Below are 21,398 nucleotides of genomic sequence, written 5' to 3'. Positions count from 1 at the left end.
TTCATTCTAATACATTATCTTCAAATTAAACTACCAAACACATTTGCACATTTTCACATTTTCACATTTTGAAAGTGCAAAATTCTATTTGTCGTTATCCTTTTACCCAATTCTTCAAAAATCATTTGGTAAATGTTACATGTGTCACAAATAGAGCGTAAGGAGTAAAATGAAATTTTATGTAAAGTAGATGTGTCAGTGTATAATATTTGGACTTCTAGTTTTGTTTTCTTTCTTTCAAACAGTAGAATTTCATTCATCGAAGGGCCAAATACAAATTTGGAACAATAATAACCGGGGTTCTGGAAAAAACCGAAATATCTATATCTTCTCCAAAACACATACGGGCAACGAGAAGGGTGAGGAACAAGAGAGATTGATTGCGAGTGTGGGAGTTTGAAATTTGGTCATTTCAAAGAAATTGAATCGGCCGCCGCCTGCTCCTCCTCTGCAGAAGAAGAATGGCGTTGAAATTCTTGAACAAGAAGGGATGGCACACAGGCAGCCTTCGGAACATTGAGAACGTCTGGAAGGCGGAGCAGAAGCGCGACGCCGAAGACAAGAAGTTGGACGAGCTCCGCAAACAGATCGTCGAGGAGCGCGAGCGTTCCGAGTTCCGCCTTCTCCAGGTGCAAGCCGGCCTCGTCCCGTAAGCAATTCCATTCTCTTTCCTCCTTTTAGTTTTCTTTTTAGGGTTAGGGTTTTTGGTTTTTTTTGTTTTTAAATTAATTTCCCGAGTTAATTCTCTAACCAACTCCAATCGATTGTTTATTGCAGAAAGCAAGAGCGATTAGAGTTCTTGTACGATTCCGGATTGTCCGTTGGGCGCCCTGGCGGCTCCGATGCTTTTAACTTACCCAAGCCCGAAGAACCGCCTTCCTCCTCTACCGCCGCCCCTGCCCCCGCCAAGGTACAATGATATTTCAAGTCTTTAACTTCCCAATTGTATGCATCTATCTTCTGTAATGCACCGCAATTACATAGTCGCGTTTTCTAATGATCCTTTGTTCGTCTGTGACTACTGATTCAGCAGCAGCAGCCGACTGCTCCGGGAGCTCTCTTCGAAGAAAAGCCCCAATCTGCCAACGATGCTTGGAGGAAGCTCCACTCGGATCCTTTGCTTATGATCCGGCAGCGCGAGCAGGAAGCCCTTTCTCGTATTAAAAACAATCCTGTCCAGATGGCCATGATTCGCAAATCTGTAAGTTCTAATTTTTATTTTTACCAGTACTTTTCTTTTCTTCTCTAACCAACAATAGATTAGATTAGTTATTATGTTAGACAAAGTAATTATAAATGAATTGATGATTTGAAAGTGTCCAAATTACATAAAATTCTGCCTCTCTCAATACAGACAACAAAACTGTAGATGTAAAATTTAGTCGTCAATGCTATTTTGGTTCGATGCAGAGGTTTCAGGGCCTAAGAGAGAGAATTGAGAATATAAATACAATATATAAGTGTATTGGTTCTACTCTAATAACATCGAGGTCTTTTGTGGTAAAACACAACACCTAGCAATATGTGGTTAAGTTGGCATAGTATAAGGGTAGTTAGGGTGGGCCATTGGCCCGTCTCTCCATATATCTGCATGGTATCAGAGTGGGTTTTGATTGTGGGTCCTATGGGTCAGTGCCATGCCCAAGTTACCAGGTTTAAGGTGCCTTTGTCCGTGTCGTGTCTGAGTTATTGGGTTTAATATAACACCATTCTTCTGCGCTTGATGTTCGATGTGGGATTGGTTGCACATGTGCCTTACTATTACATCTAGGATTATGATTACTTTTTCGAGTGGGATTACGATTACTGTCCTATTGTGCTATGAGGTTAGATTATTATAAATAAATAAGGGCTTTGTGACTCAATATAGACTGGTTTGAATGATTAAGCAAGCAGCCTATTCTCTTCCTGCGATCTTCTCTTTTAATTCTTCTTTTCCTACCTCTCTTTTCTGCCTTCAAATTACAAAACCCAAAATCTGATACTGGTTCTACATCACTATAGCTAGCCTTCTATTCAAAGGAAGTCCTTTTTGTCCTTTGGATTATGCTCTCGGTAGGTCTACTAGTCTTCGTTGTTTCCAATTTTTTTACTTGAGAAGATTATCTGTTCACAGGGCATGCGTTTCGCCCCCAGCAAACACTAGCAATTTATTACTACGCCCATTTTGAGTCTTTTTCTATGTTTATCAGGGTTTTACGGATGCTTATAATTTGTTTAAGAGAAACATTCAAGCTACAATGTTTGAAACCTTGAAATAAGGGGAAAAAATGTCACAGCCTTTTAACACCAGATTTTATTTAGAGCTGGTATTTTTATGCTGACCATGTTTTTATTTTTTGCAATAATAGGTAGATGCAAAGAAGCCCTCAGAGAAAGAAGATGACAAGAAGGAACCTCGGAAGAAGCGCCATCACACATCCAAACACCGCAAGCACTCATCATCCAAACAAGCATCCGATTCAGAAAATGAAACTGTTGAAGTGGAAAGGAGGAAGAGTAGTCATCGCAAGATATCAAAGTATGCTAATAATTCAGATTCCGAAGATGGATCACATAAAATAGTACGTAGAAGTGAGAATCATGCAAAGCATTCAGATTCAGAAGATGAATCACGTGACAGAGGACGTCGGAATGAGAAGAACCCTGTTAGGCATTCAGATTCCGCAGATGAATCACGTTACAGAGCACGGCGAAGTGAGAAGAACCATGTTAAACATTTAGATGCAGAAGACGAATCTCGTTACAGAGCAGGTCGAAGTGAGAAGAACCCAGTTAGGCATTCAGATTTGGAACATGAATCACGTTACAGAGCACATCGAAGTGAGAAGAAGCGTGTTAATCATTCAGATTCTGAAGATGAATCACTATACAAAACACGTCGAAGTGAGAAGAACCATGTTAAGAATTCAGATTCTGAAGATGAATCGGGTAGGAGAGCTCGTCGAAGTGAGAAGAACCATGTTAAGCATTCAGATTTTGAAGATGTGTCACGTGAGAGAGCACATAGGGGTGAGAAGAACCACTCTACAAAAGTTGCCAGAGAGGATGGGCAAGGGGTTGTCAAGGGGAAAAATGACAGTTCAGACGTAGAAAAATATTCCGTGAAAGGTCGGAATGAATCACAATATAAGCGTAGGAATGGTGCTCCTAAACTTTCAGAAGAAGAGCGAGCTGCTAGGCTAAGGGAGATGCAAATGGATGCTGAGTTGCATGAAGAGCAAAGATGGAAACGACTGAAAAAGGCTGCGGAGAATGATGCCCAGGAAGCCACACGGGCTGTCAACTCCGGTGGTAGGAATTTCTTGGATGCTGTTCAAACTAGTGTTTATGGTGCCGAGAAGGGTGGAAGCTCAACAATTGAGGAGAGTGTACGTCGCCGAACACATTATTTGCAAGGCAGGCCTGAAGCAAGTGAGCGCAATGCTTTTCGACGGTAATGCTGTTGTGTTTTGTTGCTCATCCATTTCCGTCAATCCAGGAGTTCTGCACTTTTCCCGATTGGTTTACCGATTGGTTCTGTGTACGTTTCATGTACTAATAGTTAAATCCTTTCCTGTGTAATGTTATTTGCTGAAGCTGCATGAACATTTGTGACCTGAAACAAATTACCTTCTATAGCTATTTATTTTTCTGTTACTTTAAAACATTTGTATGACAAACAATGTCATGAGCGGATTAAATGGTTAATTGTTAGGGAGAAGGGGGATCGATGAGAATCGAACGCGCACCATGGTGCATGCTTTTCGTCTCTGCAGTAAAGCATCATATGTTATTTATCCTAAATAAGTTGAGGGCAATTTTGGACACACAACGACAATACTAAAATGTGGAAGTCCCAGAATTGACTACACGTCTGATTAGAATACAAGTCATTTATGAGAAGTCTCAGCATGGAGTTGTATGCGCATCTGCTCGACAAGTACTTTTGCAATTGCGTCCACAAAACTTGATAGGCTCTGCCGAATTTGCACACCCAAGGAATTCGCCAGTTCCTAAATCATCAAAACCATCAGAATTATTAGGCAATACTAAAAAACTGAACATTTCAGCAAGTAATGTTGGAAAATTGATTATTTTGATCAAATTTTTCTCGTATGCATGATGAATTTGTCCATGTTACTGAAAGAGATGACACTACGAACCAAAAAAGAACACTAGAAAGCACAATGCAAAACTTGAGAAAATGCATAGATACGACGATAGTAGGGACAATAAGAGGAATACACGACCTTTCTTCCGTATGAAAAATATGATAAACTTGTGGGAAATCTGTTAACTTGTTTTTATGTAAATATAGTTTATGCTTTCGAATACTTTTTATATAAGCTTCAATTATTCCAAACAAAACCAAAATTGTCTAAAGTTTAATAGAAGAAAAGACATGAAGTTCTTGGAGCTAACAAAAGACTAGGCACAACACCAGGCTCAGCAGCGTTCTAGGATTCATACAACCAACTCTACTTAGTGGGATAAGGCTTTGTTGTTGTTGTAGTAGTTGTTTAATCTCACTAGGCATGCTTGCAAGTTGCAACTCCCCTCAATTTGATGAAGTTACTCAAATTTACCCAGAGTCGAAATGCAACAGCATTGTAAACGATGACCTGTCAGTTTTTCATCCTAATGAACTCAACATTTCTGTATTCTACCTTATTTCTTGTACATGTCTTCTTATTTTTGTTGTTTACATTTTTTTAACACATACTTCTTGCACATTTTGGGTTTTACCTGCTTAAAAATGAATCCACAATTTCTACTGTTTTGATTACATTGCGGTCCGAGATGCAGATAACACAAATGTGGGCATGCATATTATAACTTAATAAGAAACTCCTGGACGAAACTTACATACACCAGAAGGACACAGAGACCTAATATGAGAGATAAGGAGGCGTACACTGACCTCAACTTTGCACAGAAAACTTAAAGAAATTCCCTTTGAATGTTGATCAGAGCTCTTCAGATATATCAGTTTCAGTGGAGAACTTAGCAATGGCCAACCTTGTGGAACCTTAATGAATGCATCAACTTCTCCAACCACATGAGCCACTATTGTCTCATCTTTATCCAAGTACTGCAATGAGTGTCTGTATGGAATAATGTTTGTGTCAAAACATTTGAAGATTTACTACTCTTTGGGTGATATTGTCTTAATTAAGGAGAGAAAGGAGAGCAAAAAAGAAGAACAGATATAAACGTTTGCAAAACTAAAAACAATTTGGATTTCTTCACTTTTAATTTTTAAAACAGCTTTATTAACTCCCTCATCTCCCTCTCCCATCTCATTCGACTTTGAAAACAAACTAGAGACAAGGACAAAAACATTACAAAATAACTGTTATATAACATTATTACGAAAAGTTAGAGAAAACATTGAATTGAATTATGTCGGACACTATTTAGAGCATAAAACATACATGGACAAAATTGTTAAGGAAGAAGTCTCACCTTGATTTATTTGCATTTTTTACCACTAGTCGCCTCATGGTGCATAGACCAATTCTATCTTGCACTTTTGTTACAAACCACTGCAATGAAGATTTACTGCAAAGTGGATTTCATGATTTGTATCAAATAATATGCTGGTTAATTTTGTTTTACAAAACCTCACCTTCTGGTGGGAAAGTAAATAGATATAAGGTCGTCTTATATTTATACTAAGACAAATATTTAAATAAACCTTACGTTTTCATTTCCATGTACAGCAGATAAACATGAGCCAATGCAACAAGTATATCAAGATAGCAAAGGCAGCAACTACTATCCAGTCATGTGGTAGGAAAAGAGAACACGCTTAAGACAAATATATATGTTATCAAAGGCTAAATCAATTAAAACCTATAGAAAGAGAAATCTGTTCAAGAATATGTCTCAGCAATGTAACGCTGTGTGTGTTGTGAATCATGATCAGCTCCATAGTGTCTGCTGTCTGCCAGGTCCTGAATTGGAGAACCCTGTTCATGATAATATCTGATACTCTATTTTCCCGTCTAACCATCAAGATCTCTTTATATGATTTGTAATTACTACATGCCATTTAATTATTGAAAATAACAATAGCACTAGCAAAAAGAGAAACAACAGACAAATAAACCATGACAACAAGAATGAAACAATGAAATGTTACAAAATCATAAGACAGGTACTAAACAAACCTCAAAGACTTTGCAGCATCAAGAATATCATTTATGTATACGTCATTTGGAAAAATCTGTACAAATTAAGGAGCATTAGCAATATATTTAAAAGATCTATAGTATAATGCCTATATTAAACACAAGAGCATTAGCAATTCACTTAAAAGATCGACCCGGATGTAGCCCTTATATCAAATACAGGTATACCACCCTCAAAAAGTGTAGAAAAGGTGATACACAATGAACCGATGGCTGGTTTTTAGGTACAAACGAGGGCAAAACTCCTAATATACAAAAATTGTTGTATAGTGGAAGGGCACATATTACACAGACAAGATACTGGGAAACTCTTGTAAATCCTATGTCTGCAGAAAAAATTGGTCCGAAAAATTTCACAAAAACAAATAACAAGATGTTGACCACACAAACAACCAGTGAAAGCAAAGTGGTTGACTTTTTAAAAGTTTAAAACTCAAGATATATTTCATGCTTACAAGGTTCGTTATAATGGATCAAGCATGATTAGCTTTCTCAAAGATTTTTTTAACATTATTAAGACCTATAATTGCTTTGATGTTAAAGTAATGCCTCTAATTCTAAACACTATTGAACAACAATAGTCATGAAGAAAATAAGTCGAGATAATCTCATGCTGTGATACCTCAACGTTCCTTAAATCCAGAGTCCCCTCCAGAAGTTCAATAAGTAGTTCATGATTCACATGAGAAGGCTCAGTGGCATCAGCAATTTTTTGTTGGGGCACAAGTTCTTCTAGCTTTGGAATGTATGTCCTAAGTGACAACCGAATACAGTTTTCCCCAAAAGAAATGACCTTAAGACCTGTAAATTCATCCTCAATCTTTTCTGTGTCATCAAGCCTATATCAATTAAACAAATCAACTATGATATGAAAGAATAGTTCATAACTATATCATCATAAAATAAAACCACCACATATAATGCATGGTAAGCAAGGACAGAGTGGCAAGTTACCATTTAAATTCACATTCCAAATCCTGTAAAGACTTCAAAATTTTACTGCTCTTCTCAATCTGGTTTTCAAGTTCAAGTACCTGCAAGTTAAACACATAACACCTTAAAATGGTGAAAGGGTAATGGAAATTTCTCAAATAAACGAACTCCTTACATAAGAATCAAGACACAACCACAAAAAGTCCGTATGTATAATAATCCACAACTACAAAAAGTCCGTATGTATAATAATCCAAGCACCCTAGAAGTAAACAGAATGATGTTATAAGATGGTTAATGAAACCTCGAATTTATCTGGATTCACCTTCATTTGATCCAACTGATCTTTCCTGTTTTTAATGTAATTTACATCTGCATCGTGCTTTTCTTTCTCCAGATCCTGCAAATGAGACACAGATACTCTGGAGAGACTTCATATGTGATTTCCAAATAGATTCAAAATTTTGCAAATTGCGGGAAGAAAGATATTGTATACATAAGCTGGATTAGTAAAGAAAAAGTGAGAAAAAGAAAGGGACTAAGAGAGAATTAACAACATATCACAGAAAGCATAAAGTCCTACAAGTTACAACACAGAAATCTGGGAACTTTGCACAACTGGAACACTGTGGTTAAGATGGACTACACATAGTATTTCAATAAAGAGCTAAATAACGATATCATACCGCATGATAATTGTAATCCAATTCAACATGTATATCCACAGACTCACGAGTAAAAACAAATTATAGATCTCCATTCAAACTCATTTGTATCAACCAAATGGACTGGCACAACTTGTCATACAACCAAAGACTGAATCAAAGCATTAATAATGTTTCATCCACAGAAACCAACCTTTTTTGCAACAAAATCCAATGAACACTTCAACTGCGCAAGATCAATATCAAGTCGACGAAAATCTGCATATACAAAAGAAAAGGTCAAAAAAAGTAAAAAAACAAAGAAAACACCATACAGAGCACATTGGCGTGCAACATCACACCGAATCTTCACCTTCCTCATGCGTTTGAACAAGACCCTCGATTTCATTGGAGACCTTGGTGCTCTCAGCCTGCACAGAGTTGAGCTCCTGCTCGAAACGTCCCAAGTACGCTTCTACCGAAAAATTGGACAAATCACATTGTGCAGTAAGTTACAGTATCGAATGTCACAAACCCACTTACAAAAATCGATTGCCCACTAAAATTCAACACAAACACAGAGAGATTAAAGGGTTAATTACCATAATCTTGATCCTCTAAGAGACCGACATCTGAACATTCCGACACTATCTGTTCAAGTCTGCTCTGCAGAATTATAAGGAGGGTGAGGGAAATGCGAAGAATGGTAGCAAATTGGACGAAAAATTGGGCAAAATTTCGAGAAAACCTGGAGGAGGAGGCCGCAGTCTCTGAGTAAATCTTGAGACTCTGAAGGAGTTAATTCTGAGGCATCATCATGGTCGAGAACCTCTTCCAGCTCTCTCACTTGTCTACAAAATTAAACCACAACAATTCAGAAAATAAACAAAAAAGAAGAGAGAGAGAGAGAGAGACCTCTGAATGTTGATAAGATCGAGGGGTTCTGAAGAAGAAATTGGATCTTCCATCTTCTTCCTCTCTCTCGCTCCCGCCCTCTGAATGCACAGAAATGGAGCAGCCAAATTCAAAATTTGAGAAGAGTAATTGCGAAATTGAAAAGCTGCGGATATTAACCGAAAAAAAAAAAGAAAAAAAAAAAGGGACGCCGCAAATTATGGGCTTAAGGAATTGGGCCGGCTACTATAAAGTTGGGCTTCATTAAATTGATTGGATATGTGCATGAGAAAAACATATTCTTTTTCAACCCACTACGTTCCAGATTCAAATTCTTCCATTCTTCATAATTTAGATAAGCGTATATTTAAGTCACAAAGGATTCAAACTTAAGCACTTTTACGCATGGTAAAAATAGCGTATACTAAACTCATTTAAACTATGTCACAGCAGTTTTAAACTTAAGCACTTCTTGAAGCCTACATTTTTTTTTAAATGCTGTTAAATAGTCAAATTTAGAATGTTATTGCCGATAACCCATGTTAATGACGCACTATGATTTAAAATTTTATTACTTAAATTACATGATTGACTTCAAATACCAACGTTATGGCATCCAAGATATAGGGGAGAGAAACATACTTTACTATTGTCAGTTGAGTAACATGAATATTGTATTCGTTCAAAATCCGATTCATTGACAGGTCTAGTCTCAACATGCTCAAACCAGGTTAAAAAAATTTGTTGTCAAAACTTCCATTTATACCGACGGCCAAATTACATTGTTACAAAAAAATGTTGGAAGACCACAACCACCAGTGGCAGCCTTCCCAGTTCTGCCTGTAACAAAATGTAAGAAGCTAAGGATAACAACATCTAAGCCTATTTTCGAAACTAAATCTTAAACCAAAACCATCCCAGCAGCGGAGCAACTGAATAAATCCATACAACTACCGAAGGAAAGCTGAAAACGGAAACTGTGGGGACTTGAAAAACCAATGTCTTCGACTGGAAACCTAAGATTCGCAACCTTTGGGCAGCTGAACCGCTGTGTGAGTCTGTCAGATCAACTAGCAATGCCTAAGAATACAGACATTTACCTGCGCGAAGATAAGGCGGTGGTTATATGGATTAGACTAAATTAGGAATGCTGTTCACCTTCAGTGGATATCATACGTTTAGATCGAATAAAACAACAAATATGCAAAGAGAAAGCTTCTAGTTTGATGCAGTCAAAATCTAGAGAGAGAGAGAGAGAGAGAGATTACAAAACAAAAGCATTTTGATCAATGAGATTTTGTACCAAAACTGAGAAAAACAAGAACAGTTGCACCACCTATAAAATTCCGCCGCTAGGAGGTACAAAATCCATTTAACTGCTGCTTGGAAGGTAGACCCTGATGGTGTCTCGCTTTCTAAGTTTATGCCTGCAGGTAGGGCATTTGTGTTGAGTAGCTATGGCTGTGTCAATGCACTCCTTGCAGAAGATGTGACCACACTTTGTTGACGTTTCTTCAATCAACTGGCCCATGCATATTGCACAAGTGAAAGTAGGTGCCTCTGGCGGGGGCACACTCTGGGTCTGGGGCGCTACTGGAGTCACTGAAACGCTATGTATCTGCCATCAGAAACTTCCAAGGTTAGTTCCAGAAACTTAAACCAATCTGGTGGTTGGATAATAGAACTCATAAACATGAGCTCTTAAAAACGATAAGTCATACAACATAATCTGGACTAGTCCGATGAATCAGTCATTTGTATTATACTTCTATGATATATGTCCAGCACAAGTGTTCAATATGCTAAACTAAATAAACATAACAAAAGAAATGAATATCAGAAATCACAGAAATAGCATCGAAATAAACGAGGGAGGCTTCTAACAGTATCCTCTGCTTTGTTGATGAAATCGAAATTGAAGGAAAGCTCCCAGTTGAAAGCTCCAAGATCTCCAAGTTGGCACCAATTTGTCAATTCTGTCGATAGTACATTATAAGTAGGTCAGTGCAACCAAGCAAACTTAAATAAGACATAACGATCTTTGGATGTTACATCAAACATCATTCATTGTTGCGGAACTGGGTATGAACCCTAACTAAAAATTTACAAATATCAGAAGCAAGATACCTAACAAGGCATAAATCTTAAATATATGTAAAGAAATAGCGAATTGTAACTGAACTTTTTATGCTTGGATAATGTAAGAATTGCAAGCACAAGGCAAAATACAACATACATAAGAGAACTATTAAGAATTTTCACCTTCAGAAAAACCTTCTATGACTCTACCGTTTCTTCGAGAATGATTTCTTCGAGCATTATTCCTCGCCTACATTATTTCACACATACAAGATAATCGAAATCAACTCTAAACGTTTTTGTATAAGATGTAATGTTAAAGATAAAATTCATACTTCTTCAAATTTAAAATCATACTTCTTCAAACTTCCTTGGTGATATTACAACAACATCATCATCATCAACAAGATCCGCAACAGTTGTTGCTTGTCCTTGAGAATGTCCACTTCCTTGAGCTTGTATTCGCAATGGACCAGTAAGAGCCATGTTCTCGCGAGGAGGCGGATAATTGAGGTCCAAATCTCTCATGCCTCCCCCTTGAGCATCTCTTAGATTCCATTGTTGATATGCACTAGATCCTTGTGTACTCATGCTAACAGGCTGATATATCACTAGTCTTCAATTCACACCCTAACATTCATAAAACACATAATAATATAAGAATATAGCTCGAATTAAAAACAGAAAAGAAAGATGACCAATTCTGAGATTACCATCAAATTTCCCCATGATAGTTCATCTAATTACTAGAAATATATTTCAAAATAAACAGATTTTCGCCTTCTTTCCGGTTCATTATTATGTTCTTCAATTTGTGCTCAATTTCTCGTTTTGAAATTACCATTGAAAAAAAAAAAACAGAAAAAGGGGTCTCAAACATCGGTCTGGAAAATTACAACAAATTCTAATTAAAAGCAATCATAAAATTCCTTAACAAATTTAATCAGAAAGCATTCAAAAGTTAAAGACAGCATGTTCCCTGGTTTCAATTTCTCTTCGTCCTCAATTAAACATTAAACAGACTAATACAACAATAACAACCGAACCTTATCCCAGTGATTGGGGCTGGCTCTATGAATTCTACAACGCTACTGAGCTCGGTTTTGCGTCAATTCTTCCTAAACCCGGAATCAAACAGACTAAATATAGAACAAAAACACATAAATTGTAGTAAACCCAGTAAAAAAAAACACATAAATGGAGAATAAAAAAAAATAGATTAAACAGCGAATAAAATCAAAACCCAGAATCCAAAATCCTCCCCTCAAATACATAGAAGAGAAACATGAAGAAGAGGAAGGCATACCTGTGGTCTGTAGAGAGAGAAAGGCAAGGTAGAGAGAGAAACGGTGAATCTGGAAGAAAGAGGGGTCATTGAATTTATTGAGCAAACTATTTCTTGGAATTCAAAAACCCAAAAACTTATTTAGGAAACAAAATCAATGTTTACATACAGATTTACGCTTAATCACTCACTCACTCTCCTCTTCTCTTCTCTTCCTCTTTCTCTTTCCTTTTTATTTTTTTATTTAATTAATTAATTGCTTCGTTTTCTGTTCGAACAGTTTTTTTGGGATTTTTTTTTGGGTTTCCGTTTCAGCGTCTTATCATTTCTTTCCTGTTTTCTTCTTCCCGCTCTTCAGCGCATTCCTTGTGACGCTCTGCTGCAGTTTTGAATTCGGCTTCTCTAACGACCCATTTGGATCGGGCTCCTTTTTTTTTATCGACACAGAAAGCCCAAACAATTTGGGCCTGGGCTGGGCCTTGTGAGATGGTGCTAAGTCTCCATGTCATTCAGGATGGGTAGTGTTATTCACGTTTTTTTTTTACCTCTCACACACTCTTGTTAATTTTTGTCGATTGATCATCTTCATTTCGTTCGATCCGACGGCTGAAAATTGAGAGGGGCGTGTGAGAGATAAAAATTGGTGTGTGGATAATACCACCTTTAGGAACTGATATAAGAGGAAAGAAAATAAATACTCCAATTTCTGGGTGGTCTGAAATTTATGGAATACGATTATCTCTCCTCCTATTTTCTTCTCCTTCTCTCTTCTCCTCTCACACTTTCATTTTTTTTACTTTTTCTCTCTATAAAAAATTCAAAACAAAATGTTAATGTCGTTTGGTCATAACCATTTAAATAGGAGGGAGGGAAGGGGAGTAAGATTAAGAGGGAGGATAATCCTACTCTGACGTTTATTGGATATGAAAAGAAAGCAACAACGTTTTTCTTCTCGTACAGGGGTGAAATTTGGGTTAGATCAACTCGGCGCTCATGCCAACCCGATTTCAAACCCAACCTGGCTAGTTAGAATAAAGTAAAAATCCATCCAAATCTCAACTGACTTCAACACAATTATGTATTGGTTGGATCGAGTTGATGCTTTGCCCACCAATTTCAACTTAAACTCAACTGATTTCTAGCCCAAATTGCTCAAGGACATATTACTCGTCCCATTTCATATTATATAAGCTAGGTACAAGTTTGTGAGGGCTACACTTGAAGTTGTCGGGTTTTCATTTGAACAATGAATGATAATGTTGTTACATCTCTTTTGGTTAAAACTTTGGTATTGTTTTGTAATTTAATTTCAACTTTGCATGGTTGAAGCTCTAGAAATGTGTGCGACGCTATTTGGTTCATCTTTCGTATGATAATGATGTATAAAATTGAATTTTAAACAGTTTTAACGTTATTTGGTTAAATTGAATATGAAACTACATGTATTCAAGCAATAGAATCATCTTAAATGGTCTTTAAAACCCGCAGCACCGCACATGCATTTTTGCTCCTTAATTACTAATCTTAATTAGTAATAGGGATTTTATCCTTGGTTTTCCTTTTCTTTTATCTTATCAAACTCGCACTGAATTATGACTGCAATAAAAGTTCAAATCTGACCAGTGATCACCCTCGTCAACTTTCATCAATGTCAAACCCAAATAGGTTAGCATCTGGAACATAACCAGCCCGTTTCAGTTGGAAGAACATGTTGTCCAACATCACATATATATCATCCGATTCAGAATGCGATTCGTCGAATGCAGTAAACTCAAAAACTGCACCATTCACTTCGATCCAGCTACACCCCGTTATCTTCTCGACGCGTTTCCCTTTCATGAGCTTCCTTATGCCAGAAGCTGCTTCCCATTTATTCCATGTCGAATACAAGTTTGCCAGAAGTACATATCTTCCACTATGATCAGACTGTAGCTTGATCAGATGATTTCCGACAAGTTCTCCTAGCTCGAAATTCTTATGAATCATACAGGCACCAAGCAGAGCTCCCCATACACCAGCTGAAGGCACCATTGGCATGTCCTCGATAACTTTTCGTGCTTCCTCCAAGTACCCAGCCCTACCAAGTAAATCAACCATGCAACCGTAGTGATCTACATTAGGCTCCAAATGAAAAACCTCCTTCATCGATCCAAAAAGCCTACATCCCTCGTCTACAAAACCTCCATGAGAACAGGCACTAAGAACAGCAATGAATGTAACTTCATTAGGCAGAACCGCACTCTGTAACATACGCGAGAAGAAGTTCAAAGCGTCTAAAGCATTACCACCCATTGCCAAACCACTAATTACTGCAGTCCAAGCAAAGACGTCCTTGGTTGGCAACTTTTGGAAAATGGATAGACCTTCACCAAGGCACCCACATTTTGCGTACATATCTACTAATGCCGTTCCAAGTAATGAGTTCACTTGTATCTTGTGCCTATATATATAGCCATGAACCGACCTTCCTTGATCCAGTGCCCCTAAGTCAGCACAAGAGGTAAGCACACTCGTCAATGTAAATTGGTTAGGTTTAACATGTTCTGAAAGCATGTATTTCAAAACTAGCAATGCATCTTTGCATCTCTTACACTGCACATAACCTGCTATCAAAGCACTCCAAGAAACTACATTTTTACTTGGCAATTCTTTAAAAACTTTACGAGCATCGTCATGGTAGCCGCACTTCATGTACATATCCAGTAGAGCGCTACCAACGTAGACGTCCCATTGTACTCTACCTGTTTCCACATAGAACCCATGAAGCCAGCGTCCGAACCAAATATCGCCTGCCATTCCGGCAGCACAAAGAACACTAACAATCGTCACCTCATCGACTCTAACTCCCATCAATCTCATCTCCATAAAACACTTCATTGCTTCCACAGCCTGATCATTTTTGACATACCCGTCAATCAATGCAGTCCAAGAAATCACATCCTTCTGGGTACTTTCATCAAACACTTGGCAGGCAGACTCTAAGCACCCACAACCAGAAAACACAGATATCAACGAATTCTTCACAAATTGGTCAGAACTCAATCCAAACTTGACTATTTGAGCGTAAAACTGAAATGGGTTTTCGTTTTTCAACTTGGAAAATGATTTGAGAAGCAAAGGGAAGGTGTGCTTGTCCGGAGCAACGCCAGTCGTGCGCATTTTTGCGTAAAAAAGGAGTGACCTCTGAGGCTCTGAACTCGCAGAGAATCCTCTGATGATGGAGTTCCATAGGTGAGCGACGGGTGCTTCGATGCGGTCGACGAGTAGCGAAGCGTAGGCGAGATGGGTAGGCTGAGATGCTGCAATGGTAGTCACAAGTTGGTCGAGGAAGAAAGAGTTGTGTGAGAGGCCAGAGGTGACGAGGACGGAGTGAATTTGCTTCAAATGGTGAAGGGTCTTGTGTTTGTGAAACAGAGAGAGGAGGATGAAGATGCCGTCGCCGCCATGGAAAGGGTTGATCTTGCTGCTAATGCTGGTTCCCGACATTCAAATTTTCTCCCTCCCCAAACACCTTTGTTACTATGTTATTCGATTCATTCGATTCCGCAGCAAAAAATTGAGTACGGTGTGAATATGAATACCTTATAAAAAATTGTCCGAAAATGAGATAATTGTTGTAAAATTAACGGTATATGTGCAGTAGAATATAAAGTAAATAAGACATAATATTTACAATGTTCGATAAGTGTGTCTACGTCTTCGAGGCAACAGTAGCATTCTCTCTTATTATCATATGGATATTACACAAGGCAATGGAAACAAGAGATTGCATATTTTCTTCTCTACTCTCTATTTGTATATTTGTGAGCTGATAAGCTTGTACATAAGAAAACTATATCTTCTCTGTTAAGGTCAAAAGATGTGAACCTAGACAACACAGCTTCAACATTTGTTGGCTAAAAAGAACCTCAACATTTGTTGACTGTTAAAAGGCGGTGGGTGTTGCATATTTCTTCCTGTGAGTCATCCACTTTTATAACAAAAATAAAGAAAATATTTGAGATTGGTAAGTTATAACATTATAATACGGTTTATTTTTTATGTCTCTTATTTTCTCCTTAGAAATTTAAATTTTGTAACTTACCTCTCAAATACAGCGACCAGATTAAGATTTAGAGTGACCAAAAGGAATTTTAACCCAAGAAGGAAACGATGAAATTGAGGTTCCACCATAAAACCAATTGACAATATGACGAGTAACCCAAGACCATATAAGCACATAGCAAACCTTGTCCCTCATCGTGGCGAATTTTCATGCCTACACGTGGACAACAACTGGGTGACGTAGAGCGCGTGTGGCCGTTGGGCTTCACATGTGGACAACTTTGCTCTGATACCATGATGAAATTGAGATTCTACTATAAAACCAATTGGCAATATAAAAAGTAGCCCAAAACCATATAAGCACATAGCAAATCTTGTCCCTCACCGATGTGGGACAACTCTCAATAGGAAAGACCGGGCAGGGAAACCCAAAAAATCTCAAAATCATCGCTTCATAAACATGGAGTGAAAAGCTCGTAAAATATCCAATTTGGAGCGTAAGTGGCTAAAAGAGTGCGAAAATCATAACCTTGAAATTAATAAATCAGGCACAATAACGAAACAAAAAATAATGGAAAAAAAAATAGCAGTGTCCAATTAGAATCCAATACAGAGACAGACTATTGTTCTTTCACAAACACAGCAAGAAGCAGCACTTCGTCGACAAAACATTTCCTTACTATTATGGTTCAGCACAGTGCTGCCTGCCGTCTGCTAACGGAATACCAAAAGAATAGGGTCATGAAGGAACTATTTCGACGAAGCCCGGCACCACAGTTTTGGCAAATGTGAGAGTTTCTGAACTTTACATATGCCTGAGCTAGTTAACCTGTAAATTCTAGAACTAGGCAGCCCCAATACAAGAAGAAGACCCATAGGAAATGACAAACCTAATAAGGTATAGGAAAAGCAATAGATATTGTGCAAGCTTCACCAAAATTGCCCTTTCCCTGTGATACCTATCCACCTGCATGAAACGGGGAGGAATCAATTAGCCATACTCGATGAAAATTAGGAGCGTCGATCAAGCATTTCCAACGAATAGGCAAATACAAACATGAAGGGGGAAGGGCTTTCCTCATTTTCTGCCTATGGTTTAACATAATTGCTCATAAAGAACCCTAAGTTTGAAAAATAAGGTTCGCCAAGTGTTTTACAACAAAATCATCTATTCGAAGTTAGAAGGTCAGAATAATAATCAGCCTCGTTAAAGAAAGAAATGTACCCTGCAATCATTTGGTAGGCAGGTATATCCTGATGGTGTCTTTCTTTCTAAGCCTTTTACGACAAGTTGGGCATTTGTGCTGAACTTTTATTGAGGCTTCAATACACATCTTGCAGAAGATGTGACCGCACTTTGTTGAGGTTTCTTCATTCAACGGGCCCAAGCATATTGGGCAGCTGAAGGAGGGTGTCTCTGGGGGTGGCGTGTTCTCAGCAAGTTCTGGAATAGACACTTCCTTTGTCTGCAGCAAAATTCACGGATTTAGCAATAAAACTTTGACAAACAATTAGCAACTTGATAAAGACTGAGAAGTTTATGAAACTCAGAGTTTGTAACTATAATTATTGAACAACTCGCCAAGCTTTGTGTGGATTAAGTGGTCGCATGAAACCAATTAATCAAAAGTAGAATTTCTACAGAACCTGACTCTTTCTAACACTTTCTAGAGGCTATTTACCAACACTTTTTAACACCTTCCGCTTCAGTAAAATAGTGAATCATGAGGCCTTCTAACACTTTCTAGAGACTAATTATTTTGAAATTTACGTTAAGGATTGTGTTCATCACTGCAGTTTTAAAACTGAAGTACTTCCAAGCTTCTATCCAAAATTGATTTTTCCAAGGATATTTTCAGTACCATGCTCAAATTGATTAACAGAGCTCTAAACTTTATAAAAATATCCGTAAGTTTAGAGATATGTAGAAAACAACCTAAATACTAATACAAACAAAAAAAAAGGACAAAGGAAGATAGTGACACCAATGTAGACAACTTTTTTATGAGAATACCAATGGAAAAAGATTAAAAACATATAATCCCACATGAAAATATATCATGAAAGGAAACTGTCGTATCACCTTGTTTTCTTCATTGTCTTCCAAGCTAAAATGATGCTCCCAATTCAAAACTGCTTGATTTCGTAAAGTTCTTCTACGCTTGTGGCAATGAAGAGGAAGTAGAGGTACAGGTAATTGAGGAGGCACATCTGATGATTAATTATGAAAATGTAAGAGACTTCAAGTAATGGAGAAGTGCCCAAAAAAACTTCATAGAGTAACAGAGCAGAATAAAGCAAGGCTCAAGACCTCCTTTATTACACAAGTGTTTGTGTAAAGGATATGTCTTTTAAAAAATGGCACTAATGAATTAAAACTTCAACAGATAATCACAAGTATCAGATAAGGTTCAGGGTTTTGATGTAAACAATCACAAGAATCACTAAGTGCACTTTGAAATAATTACTTCAGATATTGATGAAAAGTAAATAGAACATGTGTGAACCAGCAGGGGAAAAAACTGCACACCCAAATTTAATTGCTTTCTATGTGGTGTTCATACAAACAATGATACAAGTTTTGGATAAGCATCTACAATGCACTAGAACACCCTTGTTGACGATCCTTTACTCATTTATGTTCCTAAATTTCATCTGTTCTGTACCCCATTCCATTTCAAAACTAGTGATCCATAAAGAAATCAAGATTAAGAGGGAAGGCCATGTTTTTTTATCCTTTCCTAGAGGCAAATGAATGAATGATGTCAAAAGAAACAAACTTGAGAAATTAGAACCTAAAGCATCAGAATGGAAAATAAGGTATACTGAATTGCTTAGATACAGAATAATGGCAGAGTAATGGATCTTAAAAAGCTTGCTCCATACATCAAAAACAACTTCAGTATACAGGAGTTTAGAGGAACTAACAGAAATTACTAATGTTTGAGGAAATCAGGTTGCCACAAAATCACAGGCAAACAAAGACGAGAAATTCATTGTTCAGAGCACAACAATTCTTGTTTATGGACAATACAACACACACATACAAAGGGATCTTCTAAACATTTCAAAAAATAATCAATTCTACTCAAATCAAACCATATAAAAGCATGATTTAAGAATACATTTGAAACCTAACCTGTATGGCCATTTTGCCTTTCAGAGTTTGTAGCAGACCCATCTCTCACCTCAAGGTTTCTCCTGGAGTTATTCTTGGCCTGATAGCAGGAAAAAGAATCAATAAGTATGCTCGTAAAGAAATCATGCAAGATATAAAGAAATGGATAATAGAAGAAATCCAAAACTCATACTTGAGCATATACCCTTGGGGAAATTATGACAACTTCATCATCGACAACCTCACAATCATTTGAAGCTTGTGCTTCTGACCGACCATATATTTCAACCTGAACTTGTTGACTATTGTCCCAAGAACATCTGGCATTTAGAACCATGTCCTCACAAGGAGCTGGATAGTTGAGGTCCACAATTAGTGGCATCTTCCCCCTTTGAGAATTCCTCATTTTCCCTTCTGTAGATTGCCCCAATGAGTGTGAGGCCATGCTTCTGCGGAAAGGGATTCGCGCTATGTGCTACACATACAAAGAACAGATAGGTGTGAGTAAAATGTGAGACGAGTCATGTAAGCAGCCACATCATAAAGTAAGACAACATGCTAAAAAAGTTCTAATAAGTGTAACGTGTTCCTTTATATATGGGAGACCATCAATGTGTAAATGATCATCAACCTACGGTCTCGACTTTTCAAATACATTTTCCACTTTGCAAATTCTAATCCAATCATCCAAATCAAACACAAAACCTGACAGACACCTACACCACCCAATGAAACGGAGCTACCTTAAAACAAAACCTCTTTCCAAAAACAGTGATTTACGATATCAGATTTCTACATAGACAGTTTCAAAGTATCTCTAGGAACCATGTTTACCGGGAAATCCATAACCAACTTAGGGTCACGACGTTAAAGAATCTTACTTTTGGGATAGATTGACTCCTGGCACCGCTAGGAATGCTTTCCGGTTCAATTGTACGCGAGAGAGGGGTTTTTCTCTTTAATTTGATTTATTTTCGATATAATAAACTCTCATTATTACAATACAAGATTCAATAGTATGCCTTTTTACAACAAAATTAGTCCATAAACCTAGTGCCACCAGAAATAAATCAACCCCTTATTGTTTCAGTGATTAAATCAATCGGGATTCCAACGCAAAACGATCCTTCCAATTCGATCAAACAATAGCAATACAATATCCACCTATATACACACACACATACATATATACATACATACATACAAAGTTCTAAACACATGTACAAGTTGTGTATGCAAATTGGAAAACTAAATACCCATGAATCAAAACAACAAAAAAAAACCCAAAACCCAGAAATCATCCATCAAGAATATCAAGATTCAACCCAAGAATATACTTCAAAAAAAATAAAAAATAAATAAAAATCGTACCTTTACCGGCGAGAGGAGCAGAACAACGAAAGGGGCAGAACAGAAATGTTCTTCTCACGCAACCAAATCGATTTATATAGACAGAGAAGCCGAAGCAGAAAAGGACAAGAACGGCGAGGAAAGGGGGACAAAATACAACAACGCCGAGAAAGTTCGATGTATCTCTCTTACTCTCTTTATTTTTTTTATTTTGTCTTTCCTTTTTGTTTCCGAATTTCTGCTTGTGCGATTGAGACAAATCAAGAAGCACTTTTATGTTAAGCGATTTCCTGGAAAATCCAATTCCGAATTGTTGTTGGCTTTTGTAGACAGAAAGACATTCAAGTCTGATGAGTGGTTTTTGCTTTCCTTTTTCTCTTCCGGAGTTTTTTTTTTGGAAAAAGTCAAATGCAGATGGGCCGAGTACGAATCGAGTTCGCGGTCGGTGAGTGTGAACCGGAGGTTGCTGTGATTTTTTTTTTCTTTCTTTTTCTTTTAAGCGAATTACGACTTCAATAATTATATTTATTTATTTTAGTAATTTTTTTTATTGGAAGTTTTATTTTAGGGAGTTTTAACGAGACAATTCTGATACTTTTCATTTTAACGAAAAATGTCATTTTTACTTTTAAAAGTCACTTCTGATACTATACACTTACAGCTCATTTTTGTCATTTTAATTAAAACTCAAAATTTTCAAGTATTTTTCATTAGTTTTCTGTTTATTTTATGATTACATTCCAGCTAATTATTTTTGGATCTTGGACTATGTTTTTCATTCTACTAGGGGGGGGGATGTATATAGTATGCATATAATGAATATGGAATTTGAAAAAAAAATATAAAAGAATGTATATAGTATGCAATATGAATGG

At 37.3% G+C, this 21,398-nt stretch overlaps 5 protein-coding genes across 9 annotated transcripts; 1 reads left to right on the top strand and 4 right to left on the bottom strand.

Moving 5' to 3' along the window:
- Window positions 1–277: 277 nt before the first annotated feature.
- LOC126618671 (uncharacterized) lies at window positions 278–3,620 on the top strand. 2 transcript variants are annotated; one of them, XM_050286817.1, is made up of 4 exons: window positions 278–649; window positions 778–910; window positions 1,034–1,201; window positions 2,352–3,620. In XM_050286817.1, the coding sequence occupies exons 1-4, from the start codon at window positions 462–464 to the stop codon at window positions 3,438–3,440; spliced, it is 1,578 nt and encodes a 525-aa protein (XP_050142774.1). In that variant the 5' UTR covers window positions 278–461; the 3' UTR covers window positions 3,441–3,620. The 2 variants fall into 2 exon arrangements, with proteins under 2 accessions (XP_050142774.1, XP_050142773.1); XM_050286816.1 differs by having other exon boundaries at window positions 1,031–1,201.
- A 93-nt stretch (window positions 3,621–3,713) lies between these two features.
- On the bottom strand, window positions 3,714–8,805 carry LOC126618675 (uncharacterized). The gene is made up of 12 exons (XM_050286825.1): window positions 8,669–8,805; window positions 8,502–8,604; window positions 8,356–8,419; window positions 8,127–8,228; window positions 7,964–8,032; window positions 7,414–7,529; window positions 7,131–7,210; window positions 6,799–7,015; window positions 6,156–6,211; window positions 5,449–5,544; window positions 4,904–5,087; window positions 3,714–3,995 (listed from the first exon to the last, which is right to left on the bottom strand). The coding sequence occupies exons 1-12, from the start codon at window positions 8,719–8,721 to the stop codon at window positions 3,873–3,875; spliced, it is 1,263 nt and encodes a 420-aa protein (XP_050142782.1). The 5' UTR covers window positions 8,722–8,805; the 3' UTR covers window positions 3,714–3,872.
- A 573-nt stretch (window positions 8,806–9,378) lies between these two features.
- LOC126618665 (uncharacterized) lies at window positions 9,379–12,412 on the bottom strand. Of its 3 annotated transcripts, none has more exons than XM_050286787.1 (8): window positions 12,181–12,409; window positions 12,033–12,081; window positions 11,773–11,865; window positions 11,084–11,356; window positions 10,910–10,976; window positions 10,532–10,623; window positions 9,984–10,265; window positions 9,379–9,747 (listed from the first exon to the last, which is right to left on the bottom strand). In XM_050286787.1, exons 4-7 carry the CDS (start codon window positions 11,315–11,317, stop codon window positions 10,020–10,022), a joined length of 639 nt encoding a protein of 212 aa, XP_050142744.1. In that variant the 5' UTR covers window positions 11,318–11,356; window positions 11,773–11,865; window positions 12,033–12,081; window positions 12,181–12,409; the 3' UTR covers window positions 9,379–9,747; window positions 9,984–10,019. The 3 variants fall into 3 exon arrangements, with proteins under 3 accessions (XP_050142744.1, XP_050142746.1, XP_050142747.1); XM_050286789.1 differs by having other exon boundaries at window positions 12,203–12,409; XM_050286790.1 differs by lacking the exon at window positions 11,773–11,865 and having other exon boundaries at window positions 12,033–12,412.
- Window positions 12,413–13,619: 1,207 nt separating this feature from the next.
- Window positions 13,620–16,415, bottom strand: LOC126618663 (pentatricopeptide repeat-containing protein At1g50270). Its single transcript, XM_050286784.1, has one exon. The coding sequence runs from the start codon at window positions 15,495–15,497 to the stop codon at window positions 13,647–13,649; it is 1,851 nt and encodes a 616-aa protein (XP_050142741.1). The 5' UTR covers window positions 15,498–16,415; the 3' UTR covers window positions 13,620–13,646.
- Window positions 16,416–16,569: 154 nt separating this feature from the next.
- LOC126618664 (uncharacterized) lies at window positions 16,570–20,894 on the bottom strand. 2 transcript variants are annotated; one of them, XM_050286786.1, is made up of 6 exons: window positions 20,545–20,894; window positions 19,379–19,648; window positions 19,195–19,273; window positions 18,139–18,266; window positions 17,281–17,521; window positions 16,570–17,022 (listed from the first exon to the last, which is right to left on the bottom strand). In XM_050286786.1, exons 2-5 carry the CDS (start codon window positions 19,616–19,618, stop codon window positions 17,288–17,290), a joined length of 681 nt encoding a protein of 226 aa, XP_050142743.1. In that variant the 5' UTR covers window positions 19,619–19,648; window positions 20,545–20,894; the 3' UTR covers window positions 16,570–17,022; window positions 17,281–17,287. The 2 variants fall into 2 exon arrangements, with proteins under 2 accessions (XP_050142743.1, XP_050142742.1); XM_050286785.1 differs by having other exon boundaries at window positions 19,367–19,648; window positions 20,545–20,889.
- Between the last annotated feature and the right edge of the window lie 504 nt (window positions 20,895–21,398).

This window comes from Malus sylvestris, chromosome 4, assembly GCF_916048215.2.
Source record: "Malus sylvestris chromosome 4, drMalSylv7.2, whole genome shotgun sequence".
NCBI lineage: Eukaryota > Viridiplantae > Streptophyta > Magnoliopsida > Rosales > Rosaceae > Malus > Malus sylvestris.
This window is presented reverse-complemented; position numbering and strand designations above follow the sequence as displayed.